This window comes from Balaenoptera borealis, assembly GCF_965194805.1.
Source record: "Balaenoptera borealis genome assembly, chromosome: 2".
Classification (NCBI taxonomy): domain Eukaryota; kingdom Metazoa; phylum Chordata; class Mammalia; order Artiodactyla; family Balaenopteridae; genus Balaenoptera; species Balaenoptera borealis.
The window spans coordinates 33,823,108-33,841,286 of record NC_138867.1 but is presented as its reverse complement, the minus strand read 5'-3'; the positions used below and the strand labels follow the sequence as shown (position 1 = coordinate 33,841,286).

General features: G+C 41.5%; 1 protein-coding gene across 5 annotated transcripts in view; it reads left to right on the top strand.

Moving 5' to 3' along the window:
- The first annotated feature begins 477 nt into the window (after nucleotides 1-477).
- Nucleotides 478-18,179, top strand: part of LIFR (LIF receptor subunit alpha) — a 91,166-nt gene continuing 73,464 nt past the window's right edge. For 2 of the 5 annotated variants that reach the window (XM_082382203.1, XM_082382205.1), the window contains exon 1: nucleotides 478-800. Coding sequence is in view for 2 of the 5 variants with exons in the window: in XM_082382202.1 (XP_082238328.1) it covers nucleotides 7,649-7,677 (29 nt within the window). In the remaining 3 variants the exon portion in view is untranslated. Of the gene's footprint in view, nucleotides 801-7,584; nucleotides 7,709-18,179 lie in introns of those variants that run through there. The other 3 variants (XM_082382202.1, XM_082382201.1, XM_082382204.1) reach the window with 3 other exon arrangements.

The following is an 18,179-nucleotide window of genomic DNA, read 5'->3' as shown; positions in this document are numbered from 1 at the left end:
CCCTACCCCCGCCCAGGCGTAAAGGCTGGTTTTCGTGTGTCTTTACAAAGGAAGCTAAAACACGGCCCCACGTCGTCCTCTCCTCTATGCAATGTTTGCAAAGCGCATTGACAGCGTTTTGGGAGCCGCTCTCCGCACAGGGCCGCCGCGCACTAGGCCGGCCTTCCCTGAGCATTTGCACCAGCTGGGCCGCTCCTCTCCCCGACTCTTCCATGACCTTCCGAGATTGGCCTCGCGACTGGACTCTCCGCGGAAGCACCTCCCTCGGTACTCGGCCCCCGCGCGCGGCCGCTCTCCTCCTGCTCTCAGGGGCAGCCCCGCGGCGAGCGCCGGACGCGCGCGGCCCCGCCGCGGGGGGCGGCGCAGGGGGCGCGCGGGAGGCTTCCGGCGGGGGCGCGCGGGCGGCGGGGCGGGGCCGGGGCCGGGGGCGGGGCCGGGGCAGCAGCGCCCCCCGCCGAGCGGCGTGCAGGCACCGCCCCCGCGCGCCGCAGTCCCCGCTGGAGCGTCTCGCTACTGGCCGTGGCCGTTACTGTTGCCTCCGTGAGGCTCTGGCGGCGGCGGCGGCTCCCGGGGCTCGCGGAGGGCAGCGGGCCGACCCTCGCCCGTGGCCGCCTGGAGCAGCCCAGCGCTGGGACCGGGGAGGCAATACGGCGGCGGCGGAGGCGGCGGGTTGTGCCCGGCCCCCCTCCTCTACGCCTCCAGCCCCCGGGCGACTGCGGACTCCGGGCAGCCCCCGGGCGGCGGCCGAGGCGGCCAAGCTGACGGCCGGGGATGGCGAGATAGCGGCGCGGGAGCGGCTCGTGAGTACTGGGAGCGGGTGGGCGCGGCGCGAGGCGCGGGGAGTGGGAGCCGCGGAGCCTGGAGCCCAGTCCCGTGGGCGCGTCGCCGCGAGCGCCCGGCGGCCCGCGGGGGGCGGGGGGCAGCGCTCCGGCCGGCTTCGGCCCGGGTGTCGGGGAGCGTCCGAGAGGAGTGACCGGGAGCGGGGGGTGGGGCGCGCCAGGTCGCGCCGCTCTCCAAGCACCCTTGGGCCACCCTCGGCTCCCAGAGGACGCCGACTCCCCGGCTGCGAACTTCTGCCCCACGTAGGGCAGCGAGTTCTGAGGCCACAGGCTACCTGGGGGATGGGAAGGAGCTTTAATTTTTATTTTTGTTAAGGGATGTAATCAACCAAGTGATTTCGTGACCCCGTGCCTCAACTTTTCATTAAACGAGTTCTCTGTCCCTTCCGTATTCATGGTGTATTTGATTCACCTGTATATTATGTGCTTGTATCCGAAGGCGCCATACTGATGAAAACCAGTTAAAGAGTTGGCGATCAAAGTTAGGCTTCGTAAAAGATGACACTTTTAATGCGTCATTTCAAAAGACAGAGCTGGAATCCTGAGTTGTGTCTAACAGAAAACTCTGTGCTTCAAATGCTGTGAATGTACGCCTTGAATAACATGATTCTGACCTCCACCGTCCGCGTCCCCACCTTTGGCTACCAAAAATATATGAGATGTTTTATTTGCAGTTGGGTACCTGTGTGCTCCTTTTTGTATGGGTGTGTTATTGCAGTCAAATATTGATATAGCGTATATACTGATACTGAATGGCGTTTGAATGGAAATGAATTTTTTGCATTTTTTAATGTGTTCTTTTAAGATACATTTTTCAACAGAAAGGTTTCAGTTTAAAGTTTGCCTTCTGATTTGTTCGTTTTCAGTTTCAGATTTGTCTTTAATTAAAAAAAAAATTTGCTTGGAGTAAAATTAAGTGACTTAGTAGTATCATTTAGTCAGGGGTCCAAAAATGATTCTTAAATTAAATCTAAAGCAAATTCCCCTCCCCAGAAAAGAAATATTAAAGTGTTCGTTTAGTGCAAATGATGCTTGCCCCTTCCCTTAAATGCTGATTTTGCCACAGATCTGAACTCACATTTCACTAGTATCGGAGGGTTCCTTGTCTAAGCCTGGCAGGGGAAAGGAAACCTAAGTATAGCGTGTGTTTTTAAAAGCACTGTCCTCTTACTTGTTTCTTACGTTGACTTTCTGTTTTAGAGCCAAGGGGAAACTGTTTATTTGGAGGCTTCATTAGGTAGGTACAAGCTCGATTTAGATTTCCCTTCCAAGGGTTGAATTGAGGCTTATTTGCTTTGTAATAGGTGAGATCACAAGTGCTCCTCTCTAATTAGCTGAGACTGGGATTCTTTTCTGGGAAATAAGGATCAGGAACTAAGCTGTTGAAGAGAACAAACTTTTGTGATTTTTGAAAGCTTTTGCTTGTTGATGGTCCTCACTGAATAATATGTTGGCAATAGTATAAATTATTATAACATTAAGATTTATCATATTAATTTGTGGGACAGGCAACCTATGCACACTGTAGAAGATTCAGTATGTATAAAAAGCTATAGAGTGGAAGGTATACCTCTCTCCCCGAGGCCATGCCTCACTGCACCCTGTTCTCCCCAGGACCCAGGGTTACTAACTCCTGTGTATATCTTTCCAGATAAAGCCTATGCTAGTATAAACATTTTGTATGTGTTCTTTTTATTTGTGTTTCCACAAATGAGGACGCGTTGTATACTCTGTTCTGCACCAGCTCCCTGCCCTCCCCTCCCCGCAGAGTACTAAATCTTGGCAGTCTCTACATCAGTACCTAAGAGCTGTCTCATGCTCTAACAGCTGCTGAGTACTCCATTAAGGATGAACCATAATTTATTTAACCTCTTTATTGCGGTAGGTTGTTTCTACTATTTTGCTATAGAATTATTGTAAAACATTAGTTTTTGAGGTTTTTAAGTGGATTTCAATTATTCCCAAAGGCCCAGAGGCAGTAGGAGCTTACTTCTTTGCATCATGTCCAGGAAATAAATGCCCCTTCTCTCCAAGGTACACCCTTTCCTTTTATATAATTTCAAAGCAATCCATAAGGATCCATAAGTGTCTTTGTGGTGAAGCATGAGACATCAAGGCCAGTTACTAAGGTCGTATTCCTTGATTAACACCTTAGCTCTTTGTTTCAACAAAAGAAATAAAAGAATAGATATAAGTTGTTAAGAATAATCTGTAAGACAAATTCTTAAGAGTTTGAATATTTTGAACATGGAGAAAAAGCTCGTACCTTTGATTAAGTTGAAGATAAAGGCAGTTTATCAGTCGTAAAACTTGTTTGCCATTAGGCACTAACATCCCTGCCTTCTGTAGATTATCACCAGTATCTCATATTTTAATGTTGCTATAGTATGGTTATAAATTGTACACTTTGGGAGAAGGTTATTCATAACTTTTAAGAGGGAGTACGCTTTTAGAAAATATTTGGCCCTTTTAAAATTAAAATTTGAGGTCTCTTAGAGTGCTTTTAAAACAGAGTAAATTGTAGAAGTAAGACTAATGCTAGCTAGCACTTGAGCCAAATACATTATATAATTTGAGTATTAGCCAATGTTAAGCTTTATATTTCCATTATGCTTATTTCTGAGAATGATTTTAGGACTAATGTAAGAAACTGTAATAATCCTTTTTTTTTTTAAACTGACCAAACAAATCTTTTCACATTTAAGGTGTTTTCTTTTTCCTTTGTTATTCAGTACCTGTCCTTGTGTTACAAAACTGCTAATATTGCATCTGTTATATTCCAGGCAACTTTCTAGCAACTAAGAATATAGCAGTGCGCAGGACAGACAGATCCCCTTCTAATGAGTTCACATCTTAGTGAGGGAGGTGGATAAAAAGCAGAGAAGCAATAAAGGCAATAATATCAGAGTGATAAGTGCTGGGAAAGTGATAAAATAGGTTTGCTGTGGCAAACGGGCAGGGTAGGGGCTGCTGTTTTAGACTGAGTGGCCCTGGAAGCCTCTCTGAGGTGGAGAGATTTGAACTGAGAGTTGAGTGTGTTTTTGGAGAATGGTGACTCAGGCAGAGGGAACAGCACATGCAAAGGCCCTGCAGCGGGGCTGAGCCTCGCATGCCAGAGGAACAGAGGGCTGCCTGTGTGGCTGGAATTTATGATGAAAAAGTGGCTGGCAGGAGAGAGCAGGCACTGGGGCTAGTGTCCTGGGTATTTGCATATGTCAAGGAACATTTATAGAAGTGGGAAAGAGACCTTGGGTGGTGGAGTTCCTCCACCTGCTGGAAGCTCCAGGAGGGCAGGCACGGATCTGCTTGTTCCTCATTGCTTACCCCGTGCCAGGAACAGCCTTGGTCAGAATGGGCTGTGAATATTTATAGAATTAATGAATAATTGGAGAGTTTAAGAAATAATCTTGCCTGGTTTTGGTCAAAATACCTAGATTTGGGAGTCTTTTGAGTTTTCCATCTTGGCTCTGGCCCTTGACATTACCAAATCTGGTCTACTGTTAACACATCCTCTCAAATTGTTGCTTTAAGTCAGTTGCATTTGATTTCTATTCCCTGAAATTAGAGTATGAAGCCTTAAAAGCATGCCTAATTTTCCAGGACATTATAGTGATTTCTGAGTAATTTAGTTAGAAGTTCCATCTTTGATTTTAGTGGATTAGCCATTTGCCTAAGTGTAAAAATTTCAGAGATGCCTTTTTTGGTATAGTGAATGTTTGAATCCTTTTGGGCAGAGGACAGACTAATGAGCACATAAAATGTATGTATTTTATGCAGGTACTTTAATTCTCACAGGAAGAATGTGTGTGTGTTCTATTTTAGGGAGTATCAGGAACTGTGGTATTTCCTCTTCCCAACTTCTAATCTGTTTGTCATTCTAAATATATGTTCCTTTATATTAACTGAAAGCTTGGGAAATGAGTTTTGTGCCAAGCAATTGTTGTAGATGCCTAATTAGAATCTGTTGTTTTTTCTTAACTGTGACTTTTGAGGTCCTGTTCGATACCAGGAGTTGTGATCTTGCAGAATGAGGGGGGGTTGATTTTTTATTTCCTATCCTAATTGGTTGATACCTGAACCCAATAAGTTGTTCCCATATAAGATAATTTTATCTTCCAGCATTCTCTCTTAAGCTCTGTGCACATGCTATGTAAAGGATGGATTCTGTGACTCCAAAATCTTAAATCAAGTTACCTTTGTTTTTCATCACTCTCCTTGCAGTGAAAGGTCTTCAGGCAAATTGCGGAAGCCCATACGCATCTGTTTTATAGGCCACTGGTACACTGAGGCTTAGATGCTTGAGTTAAAGTACTTTTACTACTACCTTTACATTTCCTTTGTGAACTACAGAGATGCAGGAGTTCCAGATTTGTCTTACATTGCCTAAGATTTACAGCACACACATTCCTTACCAATCCTTGCTGCTCCTCTTGCTCGTGTGAGCAGAGGTTGTGTTGATCAAATACTGTTTTATGCTTTTATGTTGGAAGTTGAAGAAAACCTTCTGGTGGGTGAATTTTTCATGTACTTTTGCAGAGAGGTGAGAAAATCTTGCCTCTACCCATTCTTCTGGTTTGTAGGGCAGATACAGAGGAAGACTTGGAATCAGTATGTGCCAGTAGCTGAGAATCTGTATCTGTATTATTAAGTGGCAGTATCCTGGAAGACCACAAGAAGGCGCTAATACTCCCATAAAGTGTGTGGCTCTTTGCTAAGGGTGACTTGGGATACTGAGGCCCCTTGCCTTCTTCTCACTGCTTGCAGGAGCAGGCTTCTCCAAGGAAACCCTGGATCGGAGGACAGTTGAAGTAGTGGTGGTGGGAACATGTGGTGGAAAATAACAAGTGGTGGCAGAAGTAATGCTTCCCATTTCTCATATTGAAAATGCTGGTGGGGCAGTGAATTGTAGACATTCTGTAGACAGAATGTGCCTTTGAATTGGGGATGAGGGTAAGCTGGAGAGAGGTGAGACTCCACCATCACGACTTAGTGCTGCAGCCGCCAGCGTGCCACCTTAAAGCTGGGTGCCAGCCTTCCCAGTCCCAGGCTTGGAGACCCGCCGCCACACCAGTGGGTCCTGTTTCATGTTTCACGCTGTAGTATTTATAGTGCATGCAGTTCAAAAGCGAAGGAGGCAAGAACATCTTAGGATCCTTTTCAAACAAACAGTTAAAATTGGGAGCATAAATCTTCATCTAACATGAACCTTATCCTGTATCATTCCTTGAAGTTACCTGGATCACCAAAGTTTTACTGTAGATGTAAAATTTGGGAGGAGGGGGCTGAGAGCTTCATTCTGATTTCTAAGGAAGGACTATATATAGTCCTGTATATAACGTAAAATGCAAAGCATTTACGAGTAATAGGAGCTTAAGCATTCAAACAAAACCAAAGAAGGTATAGAATTTAAGGGCCAGAAGGGGCCTCGGATCATCTGGTCAACTTTTTAAAGTTTACTGATAAACCAAGCCCCAGAGGTGTTCTAATTTGCCTAAGAATCCAGTAGTTCCAGACTGGTGTTTGTAACCACGATTTGCTGATTCCTAACTGCAGGGTTCTGAGCTCCCCTCTGGAACAGCAGGAAATTTGTGGGGTTCACTGCTGTGTTTCCATAGAACAGTGCCCAGCCCAGATATTTGTTGAATAAATGAATACATAAGAGAATTTTGAGAACTTAAGATTGCACATTAGCTATAAGATAATACTTATAAAATTTGAAAGAATACATGGTTTCATGAGTTTCTTTTCTTGTTAAACAACAGAGCATGTTGCTATTAAAGCCCAAACTATTAAGCCTAATATTAGCCAGATGGGCAAATGAAGATGTGGAGTTTTACTTACTAGCTTGGCACTTTTCAGAGCCTGGTGTCACTAGATCTTGTAATATTCTTTCTGTTCAGTCTGCTGGGATCCGGTGTCATTCAAGTTTTTATTTTGTATTTGAAAACGTATGTACTTTAAAATTTAGCATTTGTTGTCTGAATTGTTTGCTATTTTTCTAGCTATGTTTTATCAATAGTTTCACTATTTTTAAAACTTAGAGCCATATAGGGATTTGATTGTTTACAAACAAATCTAGCTAACCATTAGGTTTTTGGGGATTGTCACTTTCAAATGCTGCTGGTGGGTGTTTCAATTGTTATAACTTTCCAGGAGGGCAATTTTGTTTATTACTCACCGAAAGCCTCAAAAATGTGCCATGTCCCTTAGTCAGGCATTTCCACCGCTAGGAATTTAAACTAAGGAAAAAAAAATAAAGTGTGTGCACAGAGACCAGTCTATAGCAGTGGTTCTCGCCTACGCGGTGCGTGTGGGCACCGTATTCCTGTCAGGAGCTTTCTCCCCGCACAGTGATTCTTCACTTGGCGGGAAGTCCACGTAGTGGGGTGTCTCGGATTGCGAGGGGTGGGGTGCTCTCCCAAGCTTGGAAACTCATCTCCAGATTCTGGTGACCTCCACAAAAAGTGCACCAAAAACCCAACCTTTAGTTTGCAAAAATGATTTTTGTAGCTTTGTTTATGATAGTTATAAGCTAGAAACAACTTAAATGCTCAATAATAGGGAGATGGATTACTTAAATTGTGGTATATATCAATACTTGTAATGAAAAACCCTTTCTTCATTGACAGTGAGGTAAGAAAGTATTTATTGATTTGGAAAGATACTCAAAATTTGTAAACTGAAAAAGCAGATTGCAAAACAGCATGTGTAAGTGGATCTAAGGTGTTTTTGTTTGTTTTTGGAGAAAGGGGCAGAGAGAGCGAGCGAGCGAGCAGGAGTGTGCAGTTTTCTACCTCTTATGCTGGAAAATGCCGGAAGACTATACACCAGATGTTAGGTGAGAATATCTCCTTGTGCTGAAATTACAGGTGACTACTATTTTTATTTTCCTGAATTTCCAACGTAAGGAGCATATTATGTAGTAAAGAGAATGAGAGCAGCTTCCTTTTTTCATTTACTGGTTAGGCAGCCCACAGAACTTGGACAAGTTCTGTGTCTGATTTCTTACCTGTAAAAGGGAATAATAATATCCACCTCATCGTGCCTGCCAGTAGTATGTGTTAGATAAATGTTACCTTTCCCTCACTATTCTGTTATGATTAAGGCCAATATTCCTACTAATATAGGATTTCTAAGCAGAATAACATATCAACTGTTGTAAGAAGCATTTTATGACATTCTGACAAAATATTTCATTTCTTCTGGTCACTGGGAAATATTTTGTTGAGTTATTATTTACTTTAAAACTGAAATGCTTTCCAGTGCCAAGAAATTTTATTTTGAATCAAAAGCTTTTTTCTTTCTCCTTTGTTTCCTTCTGTATCGGTTTCCGTAGTTCTGTATGATAAGTTCTCAAAAGTCAGGGTCCGATCTTTCTTCCTTTTATAGAGTTGTTAAAATGAAATGTGATTCATTCATTCAGCAACTATTAAGGACCTTTTTTTCCCCAGGCAGCGGGTAGGCATCAGATATGCAGCAGTGGGCAGGGCAGACACGCCCCCACTACTTGCATGCCAAGGAAAGTGACCAGAGCACTTCAGGGCCAGGAGGCACACCCACTCAGTAAAAGGTGTGTTACAGCAGCTGACAATCAAGTGGGCCTCATTTCCTCTCCTGCGATTTTAAAAGAAACTATGTCGTGATGTTACTTTTCAGTGAACACAAACATTGCCTCCTGCTTGTTCTACGAAGTACATGAGGAGCAGACTAGGTTATTTCACCTTGACATTCACTGATGATTTAGTGATGACTTGCATTATATATCTGTGAGAATATCCTGGGCTAATAGTATTAAAATTGCTACTCTATATCCTCTATGAAGGATATGCCTTTTTTGAGATTATCTAGTGTAAAATTACTGCTGTGGGTTCCTACTAATAAATTTAGGGTGGATAGAATTTATCGATACCGCATTTGAGAAATTCCAGCACGTGGTCTCACTGAGGATGAGGGCAAAAAGCCTGCAGTTTAAGGTTTCCATTTGACGGTATATAAGTACATTAATTTTGTAATTTGTTCCTTGTGTAGGGACAGTTTTGGCAGCAGCTGTAAATGTTTTGATATAAAGTACACCCTCAGTGTTCATAAGAAGTGTCTCGGGACCTTTATGGCAAATAACTGACCTTGCATTTTATTTCCCTGATACAGCCTAATAAAAGAAGACAGTTTCATAAATCATTTTTTCTTGTTCCTGTGTAGAAAGAATGTAGAAGTCATGTCACAGGTTGGAGCCACTAGCAAAGCCAATATTTTATTCTTTCTTTATCTCACATTTTTTCCATCTACACCATTGCTTTCCACAGCCTATTCCACTTCATTGGCCTCCGCTGGAACCAGCAATTAGCTTTCTTTTTTTTAGTGGTGGTGGGGGGATCTCTTTTCACAAAGAAATACCCTTTATCTCTCTTGAGATGTACTGAGTATGTAATATTAAAGGGAGAGCAACCAAACTGTGTTGACCTGCAGACCTTAAGCTGTTGTCTAGACCTAGAGTTTAGCCAACTTACTCTTTCTCAAATGCAAACTTCAATAAAAGTACAGGGGACTCTGTTTTGGAACTTTTCAGCTCACTTACAAATAGTCAAAGTTGTGATTGCTGTACTCACGCATTCCATGGGCTGTATTGCTGGGATCAAAAACTCAAATGCTTACAGGGACAGAAGAGGTCACAGACATTGCTGAGAGGGTCTGATCTGCCTTTTGTCTTTATGCTTCTGATAAAAACATAAGGAATATTTTACTTTCTTCTTAATTCTACTACCAGATAGACAACACTGATAGTCTAGATGATTGGCAACTGAAATTTGTCTCAGTTTTGGGGACCAATAAGGAAAGACACAGAGGAAGGTTGGATCTGGAGCAACCTTGAGCTGATGTGAGCTGAGTTTTGAAGGACGAGTTGGTGTTTGTTAAATGGACAGGGAAGAGTGGAGTAGGAAGGACATTCTGGGTAGAGGGTAAGGTGTGCAGTGACACAGAGGACAGCAGAGCCTGCCGTGTTTGTTGGGACTCGAGCACAGGGCCAGTGTGGGTCAGAGGGCAAAGGTAGGTGGGACTGAAGTTAGGCGGCTTGGAACAGCAGAGAGCCTCATGCCATGCTGACAGCTGGCACCTTCTCCGTAGGCCAGGGAGAGCCATGGAAAATTTCAGGCATGTGAGACTGACGATTCAGAAGGGGGCCTCCAGCTTGTGTCATGGAGGCTTGGGAATCCAGAGACCAGGGAGCAACCTGGCAGGAGTGCAGACCAAGGGGAAGAAGCCCCAACAAGGCCCCAGCCAGGCCCGGCCCTGGAAGTTTGTCTTTACTTTCCTAATAATGTTGAGACATTATTTCCTAATAATGACACGTGCAGCAGTAATGACTCTGCTCTTCCCATGCTCAGTCCATCATGCCCTTTTCTTAAAGCTTTTGATTAAACTCAAATGGTGAGAAAGCATTCAATGTGTTCAAAGCTATCAAACACAGATCTACTGATGCTTTACCCTTACGTTGCTAAAAGTTTGAGAGATCCAAAGTGTGGGTGGTTATAAAACAGGGAGTAGGTGAAGTGGGAGTGATGCACTAGCCGCTTGAGCTAAAGATGTTGGTCAGAGGGCACAAACTTTCAGCTATAAGATGAATAAATTCTGGGAATCTATAGTTAATAAGACGGTATTGTATATCTGAAATTTGTTATGAGAGTAAATCTTAAGCATTTTTACCACACATGAAAAAGAAAGCTGTGAGGTGACAGATGTCTTATTAACTTGGTCGTGGTAATCATTTCACAGCATACATATACACGTGTCAAATCATCATGCTGTATACTTCAAATCCATACAATTTTATTTGTCAGTTGTACCTCAGTAAAGCTGTGGAAAAACAATAGGGAGCAGGTTTCACCTATGGAGAGAAAGGATAAGAATACTTTGAGTAAGGTTTATATTGAAGCAAGAATTTATAATAATTTGGACAGTAATAAAGACAACAATAATAGCTTATGTTTCATATTAATAATACTTTAATGTTAGATTACCTACTTACTCATTTTTTTAGACTAAAAACGAATCCCTCAATTTTAATACCACCAGAGGACAGGATTTTAGATGTTATGATAAAATGAGGAGACAAGAGAGTTGTCCCTCTTCTTGTTATTTTGGCAGTTACATTACATTATTGGCCCATTTCACTAACCAGTCTTTTGTGTTTTTCCCACATGCTGCTGTTAAGTCATATCTCCTCCAAACTGTATTTGTTTATTTTCTGTGTGTTATTGTCATCATCATAACCATTTTATTTGGGACCTTGAAATTATCAATGCTAAATTTATCCTATTGGATTAGTTTGTTAGATTAATTTGTTAGCATCCTCATTATTATGTGCAGTATATTTTCTACTTTGCCCATTTTTTGGTCCACAAATTTGAGAAATGTGATTCCTGTATCTTCCTCCATTTCATTAATGAAAATGTCAAGAAAAACAGAACTCTGTCACATCTGTCCATAATCTTTGTCCAGGTTGGCATCATCGATTAATTAGCACCCTTTGAGTAGCATTGATCACGTGGTGAAAGAGCCCCCTTCACTCTTTTTTATACAACCTTCATCTTGCTCATAAACATCTTTCAGACGTCAGGAAAGGTCTTGTTCAAAGCCAGATACTTCATGTCTGATTCTGATGCTGGCTTTCCCAGTTCATTGGCCTTGTCAAGTTGGGGGTGAGGTAGGGCTGGGGTACATTGGATTAGGGTCCCTTTCCTAATGCGTTCTGTAATCTTATCCAGGATCAACGTCAGGCTCACATGTTTCTAGTCTGTAGAATCTGCTGTCTTGATAGGATGCCCATTTCCAAGATAGTTTTGACAAATGACAGTTATTTCAGGTTCTGTTGTATTTTTCATTCTCTGTTCCATCTTATGTAGAAGACTCAAATAAATGTTAAGTGGATGCTGTACTTCCACATACTTAGAAGACCTTGTAACCCTGGTCAAATGCTAAAGATTTTATTTTAGTTTTTGTTTTTTTTCAGAAGCATTTGTATTCTAAAATGATGCTTAGGATTTTGAGATCTGGGATGGAATAATATGACCAATCAAGAAAAGGCCATTCAGTGGGGCTTCCTTGGTGGTGCAGTGGTTAAGAATCTGCCTGCCAATGCAGGGGACACGGGTTCGAGTCCTGTTCCGGGAAGATCCCACATGCCGCAGAGCAACTAAGCCCTTGCACCACAACTACTGAGCCTGCGCTCTAGAGCCCGCGAGCCACAACTATTGAGCCCGCATGCCACAACTACTGAAGCCTGCGTGCCTAGAGCCCGTGCTCCACAACAAGAAAAGCCACTGCAGTGAGAGCCCGCACACCGCAACGAAGAGTAGCCCCCCTCGCCGCAACTAGAGAAAGCCCGCGCGCAGAAACAAAGACCCAGTGCAGCCATAAATAAATAAATAAATAAATAAAAAATAAAATAAAATATATATATATATATTAAAAGAAAGAAAAAGCCATTCGAATTCTTTTGGAGAACAGAACTTTCAGATTCCAGCCCTAAAGAATATTAAAACATTCAGGCACATTTTGGTCAATATCTGTGCCCTGAAATATATGTCTTCAAACAGTTTATATTTTGAGATTATTTCAACAGCAAGAGAAGAATTTTTTCACGCCCATACATTTTGAAACAGGTTAACTGGCGCCCCAAGAATTCTATTGGGCCTGCAAATGTGTTTTGTTTGGCCCACATACTGTTTTTTTGAAAAATTGGAATTAGTTGCCAGCATTTAAAAATAAGGTGATTTCACATTAAAGAAAAAAACCCCCCCTGCATTTCTGGCTGTTTTTGAAAACCTTGAAAGTCTGTGATTACACTGGGCGCATGTTCCTAACCGGTGGTAATACAAGAGTTAGGCGCTAGCTGGAGGTCGCCCACCACAGCCCTCCCATCCTCCTCACTGCGTTTCCTGCAGCCAGCGTCACCCCTTTCATCGGCCTGGCCCTCGGGGGATGTCTGGGCTTACACCTGCTGAGTCAAGAGCTAACCAGTCGGAAGTGTACTTTGAGTTTGGAGGAGAACAGTAAGATGGTAGCTGTTTGCTCTTTTGTTTCCTGACATCGACTGCCTGAATTACTTAATTTGTCCTACTGTGATGGTTGGAAGGGCTTGGTAAAGCAAGTGGTATTTCTGCCTGGAATGGCACTCAGCTGGGCAGGGTCGGGGGAGCAGCATTCCTGCTCACGTCCTAGATATCCGAGTTCATAGATGTGACAAGCAAGGTGTCCTGAGAAGAAAACAGCTATAAATTTCTTATGACATTTAAAGTGGGGTAAGTAGGCCCTGGGTCATACCTGTGTGGTTTTAGAGATGTGAGGGGATTTGCCCGAGGTCTCATGCCTGACACCCAGTCAGTGGTGGAATAGGGACTGGATCCCTGGATTCCTGACTCCGCTTCACTGAGTTTTCTGCTCCACGTTTTTCAGTTTAGTGTAATAGTCTAGAGATGAGATTTATAGCCAGATCTGGATTTAAATACAAGTTCGGCCCCTGTCTAGCTGCTGGACCTCAAGCAAGCCTCAAAAACCTCTCTGTGCCTCGTGTTCTGTGTTATAAAAAGGGGGACAATAATGATATGGACCTCCATAGGGTAGTTATAGGGATTAAAGTCCAATATTGCGTTTAAAGGACTTAAAACAGTGCCTTGCCTGTAATAAACAATACGTGAACAGTGCATGGTATCTCAAAAATAGTATTTATGAATTCTGTATTATGGTAAACTTAGCTAAAACCAGCATTTCAGTCACTCAAAACTATTACATAATTATCAATTTTTTTCCTCTTAGAGTTTAGAAAGGGCATTAAGGATAGTTTTACTCCATCTATTTTGTAAAAAGCCTCCAGCAATTTGACCCAATATTGCTTTTTTATTCATAAATTTATCTATAGAAAACAGGTGCATTCAAAAGCATAGCATTCAACTTTCTCTTCAGAATGTAAAGAAATAACTGGGTGTTATCAAAATATTTTAAGTCCTTACCAAAGATGTCATTTGGATGGATTTGTTTAATTCACTAAATGAATGTGGAATATGTAGTGCGTATAAAGCCCTCTTAGATGCAGGAATGTTGGAAAGACAAACCTCTGCTGTTAGGGAACTTATAATTAATGGGATACGAGAGTGGGAGGGAGGGAAAGAATAATCTTTGTAATACTTGGTGTGATATGATAAATGACCAAAGTGGAGATTCACCACAGTGCAGCAGAAACATGAAGAGACCACCAGTATCTGGACGTGATGGTCTTTGAGAGAGCCAAGAGGCAGAGCTGCCCCAAGCACAGGAGTAGAGGGGCAGTTGGTGTGACAGCCTCCAGACATTATGCCTGGAGTTTGGATGAATGATGAGACTTAGATGGAGATGCTGCTCAGAGCCAGGTGAGTCATTGTGGAAGATAGACTGTGGGAGGCCCCTGCCAGAGGCCATGGGATGAATTAAGTATTGATGTGAATGACCTATGCCAGAGATGCTGATGAGGGCCTGCCAGAGCAGTGGGAATGGAAGTAGGGGTAGGTTCTAGGGCAGAGAGTCAAGGTGTGTTTTGGAGGTAGAACTGGTGAGTAGGTGGGAGGGGTGAGAAGGAGGAGTAGTTGAGTGGGACCCAGTAGAGACTGATGCCATGAATGGAGATGGGCTTGTCAAGGGGCAGGTTTGGAAGAGAAGGTGAGTTTATTTTGCACATGTGGAGTTTTTTGAGAAATCTGTGAAATATCTCAGTGGATATGTAGCATCAAAATATTTTGTCAGACCAGAAGCAAGAAGAACTACAGTCCTGCAGCCTATGAAACTAAAACCACATTCACAGAAAGATACACAAGATGAAAAGGCAGAGGGCTATGTACCAGATGAAGGAACAAGATAAAACCCCAGAAAAACAACTAAATGAAGTGGAGATAGGCAACCTTCCAGAAAAAGAATTCAGAATAATGATAGTGAAGATGATCCAGGACCTCAGAAAAAGAATGGAGGCAAAGATCGAGAAGATGCAAGAAATGTTTAACAAAGACCTAGAAGAATTAAAGAACAAACAAACAGATGAACAATACAATAACTGAAATGAAAAATACACTAGAAGGAATCAATAGCAGAATAAATGAGGCAGAAGAACATATAAGTGACCTGGAAGACAGAATGGTGGAATTCACTGCTGGAGAACAGAATAAAGAAACAAGAATGAAAAGAAATGAAGACAGCCTAAGAGACCTCTGGGACAACATTAAATGCAACAACATTCGAATTATAGGGGTCCCAGAAGGAGAAGAGAGAGAGAAAAGACTGGAGAAAATATTTGAAGAGATTATAGTCAAAAACTTCCCTAACATAGGAAAGAAAACAACCACCCAAGTCCAGGAAGGGCAGAGAGTCCCATACAGGATAAACCCAAGGAGAAACACGCTGAGACACGTAGTAATCAAATTGGCAAAAATTAAAGACAAAGAAAAATTATTGAAAGCAGCAAGGGAAAAACGACAAATAACATACAAGGGAACTCGATAAGGTTAACAGCTGATTTCTCAGCAAAAACTCTACAAGCCAGAAGGAAGTGGCATGACATATTTAAAGTGATGAAAGGGAAGAACTTAAAACCAAGGTTATTCTACCTGGCAAGGTTCTCATTCAGATTTGATGGAGAAATCAAAAGCTTTACAGACAAGCAAAAGCTAAGAGAATTCAGCACCACCAAACCAGCTCTACAACAAATGCTAAAGGAACTTCTCTAAGTGGGAAACACAAGAGAAGAAAAGGACCTACAAAAACAAACCCAAAACAATTAAGAAAATGGCAGTAGGAACATACATGTAGATAATTACCTTAAACGTGAATGGATTAAATGCTCCAACCAAAAGACACAGGCTGGCTGAATGGATACAAAAACAAGACTCATATATATGCTGTCTCCAAGAGACCCACTTCAGACCTAGGGACACATACAGACTGAAAGTGAGGGGATGGAAAAAGATATTCCATACAAATGGAAATCAAAAGGAAGCTGGAGTAGCAATACTCGTATCAGATAAAATAGAATTTAAAATAAAGCATGTTACAAGAGACAAGGAAGGACACTACATAATGATCAGGGGATGAATCCAAGCAAAAGATATAACAATTATACATATATATGCACCCAACATACGAGCACGTCAATACATAAGGAAACTGCTAACAGCTATAAAAAAGGAAATTGACAGTAACACAATAATAGTGGGGGACTTTAACACCTCACTAACAGCAATGGACAGATCATCCAAACAAAAAATTAATAAGGAAACAGAAGCTTTAAATGACACAATAGACCAGATAGATTTAATTGATATTTATAGGACATTCCATCTAAAAACAGCAGATTACACTTTCTTCTCAAGTGCACATGGAACATTCTCCGGGATAGATCACATCTTGGGTCACAAATCAAGCCTCAGTAAATTGAAGAAAATTGAAATCATATCAAGCATCTTTTCTGACCACAATGCTATGAGATTAGAAATCAATTACAGGGAAAAAACGTAAAAAACACAAACACATGGAGGCTAAACAATACATTACTAAATAACCAAGAGGTCATTGAAGAACTCAAAGAGGAAATCAAAAAATACCTAGAGACAAATGACAATGAAAACACAACGATCCAAAACCTATGGGATGCAGCAAAAGCAGTTCTAAGAGGGAAGTTTATAGCAGTATAATCCTACCTCAAGAAACAACAAACATCTCAAATAAACAATCTAACCTTACACTTAAAGGAACTAGAGAAAGAAGAACAAACAAAACCCAAAGTTAGCAGAAGGAAAGAACTCATAAAGATCAGAGCAGAAATAAATGAAATAGGAACAAAGAAAACAGTAGCAAAGATCAATAAAACTAAAAGCTGGTTCTTTGAGAAGATAAACAAAATTGATAAACCATTAACCAGACTCATCAAGAAAAAGAGGGAGAGGACTCAAATCAATAAAATTAGAAATGAAAAAGGAGAAGTTACAACAGACACTGCAGAAATACAAAGCATACTAAGAGATTACTACAGGCAACTCTATGCCAATAAAATGGACAAACTGGAAGAAATGGACAAATTCATAAAAAGGTATAACCTTCCAAGACTGAAGCAGGAAGAAATAGAAAATATGAACAGACCAATCACAAGTAATGAAATTGAAACTGTGATTAAAAATCTTCCAACAAACAAAAGTCCAGGACCAGATGGCTTCACAGGTGAATTCTATCAAACATTTAGAGAAGAGCTAACACCCATCCTTCTCAAACTCTTCCAAAAAATTGCAGAGGAAGAAACACTCCCAAACTCATTCTGTGAGGCCACCATCACGCTGATACCAAAACCAGAGAAAGATACTACAAAAAAAGAAAATTACAGACCAATATCACTGATGAATATAGATGCAAAAATCCTCAACAAAATACTAGCAAACAGAATCCAACAACACATTAAAAGGATCATACACCATGAACAAGTGGGATTTATCCCAGGGATGCAAGGGTTCTTCAATATATGCAAATCAATCAATGTGATACACCATATTAACAGACTGAAGAATAAAAACCATATGATCATTTCAATAGATGCAGAAAAAGCTTCTGCCAAAATTCAACACCCATTTATGATAAACACTCTCCAGAAAGTGGGCATAGAGGGAACCTACCTCAACATAATGAAGGCCATATACGACAAACCCACAGCAGACATCATTCTCAGTGGTGAAAGACTGAATGCATGTCTTCTAAGATCAGGAACAAGACAAGGATGTCCACTCTCACCGCTATTATTCAACATAGTTTTGGAAGTCCTAGCCACGGCAATCAGAGAAGAAAAAGAAATAGAAGGAATACGTATTGGAAAAGAAGAAGTAAAACTATCACTGTTTGCAGAAGACATGATACTATACATAGAAAATCCTAAAGATGCCACCAGAAAACTACTAGGGCTAATCAATGAATTTGGTAAAAGTTGCAGGATACAAAACTAATGCACAGAAATCTCTTGCATTCATATGCACTAATGATGAAAAATCTGAAAGAGAAATTAAGGAAACACTCCCATTTACCACTGCCACAAAAAGAATAAAATACCTAGGAATAAACCTACCTAGGGAAACAAAAGACCTGTATGCAGAAAACTATAAGACACTGATGAAAGAAAGTAAAGATGATACAAACAGATGGAGAGATATACCATATTCTTGGATTGGAAGAATCAACATTGTGAAAATGACTATATTACCCAAAGCAATCTACAGATTCAGTGCAATCCCTATCAAATTACCAATGGCATTTTTTACAGAACTAGAACAAAAAGTCTTAAAA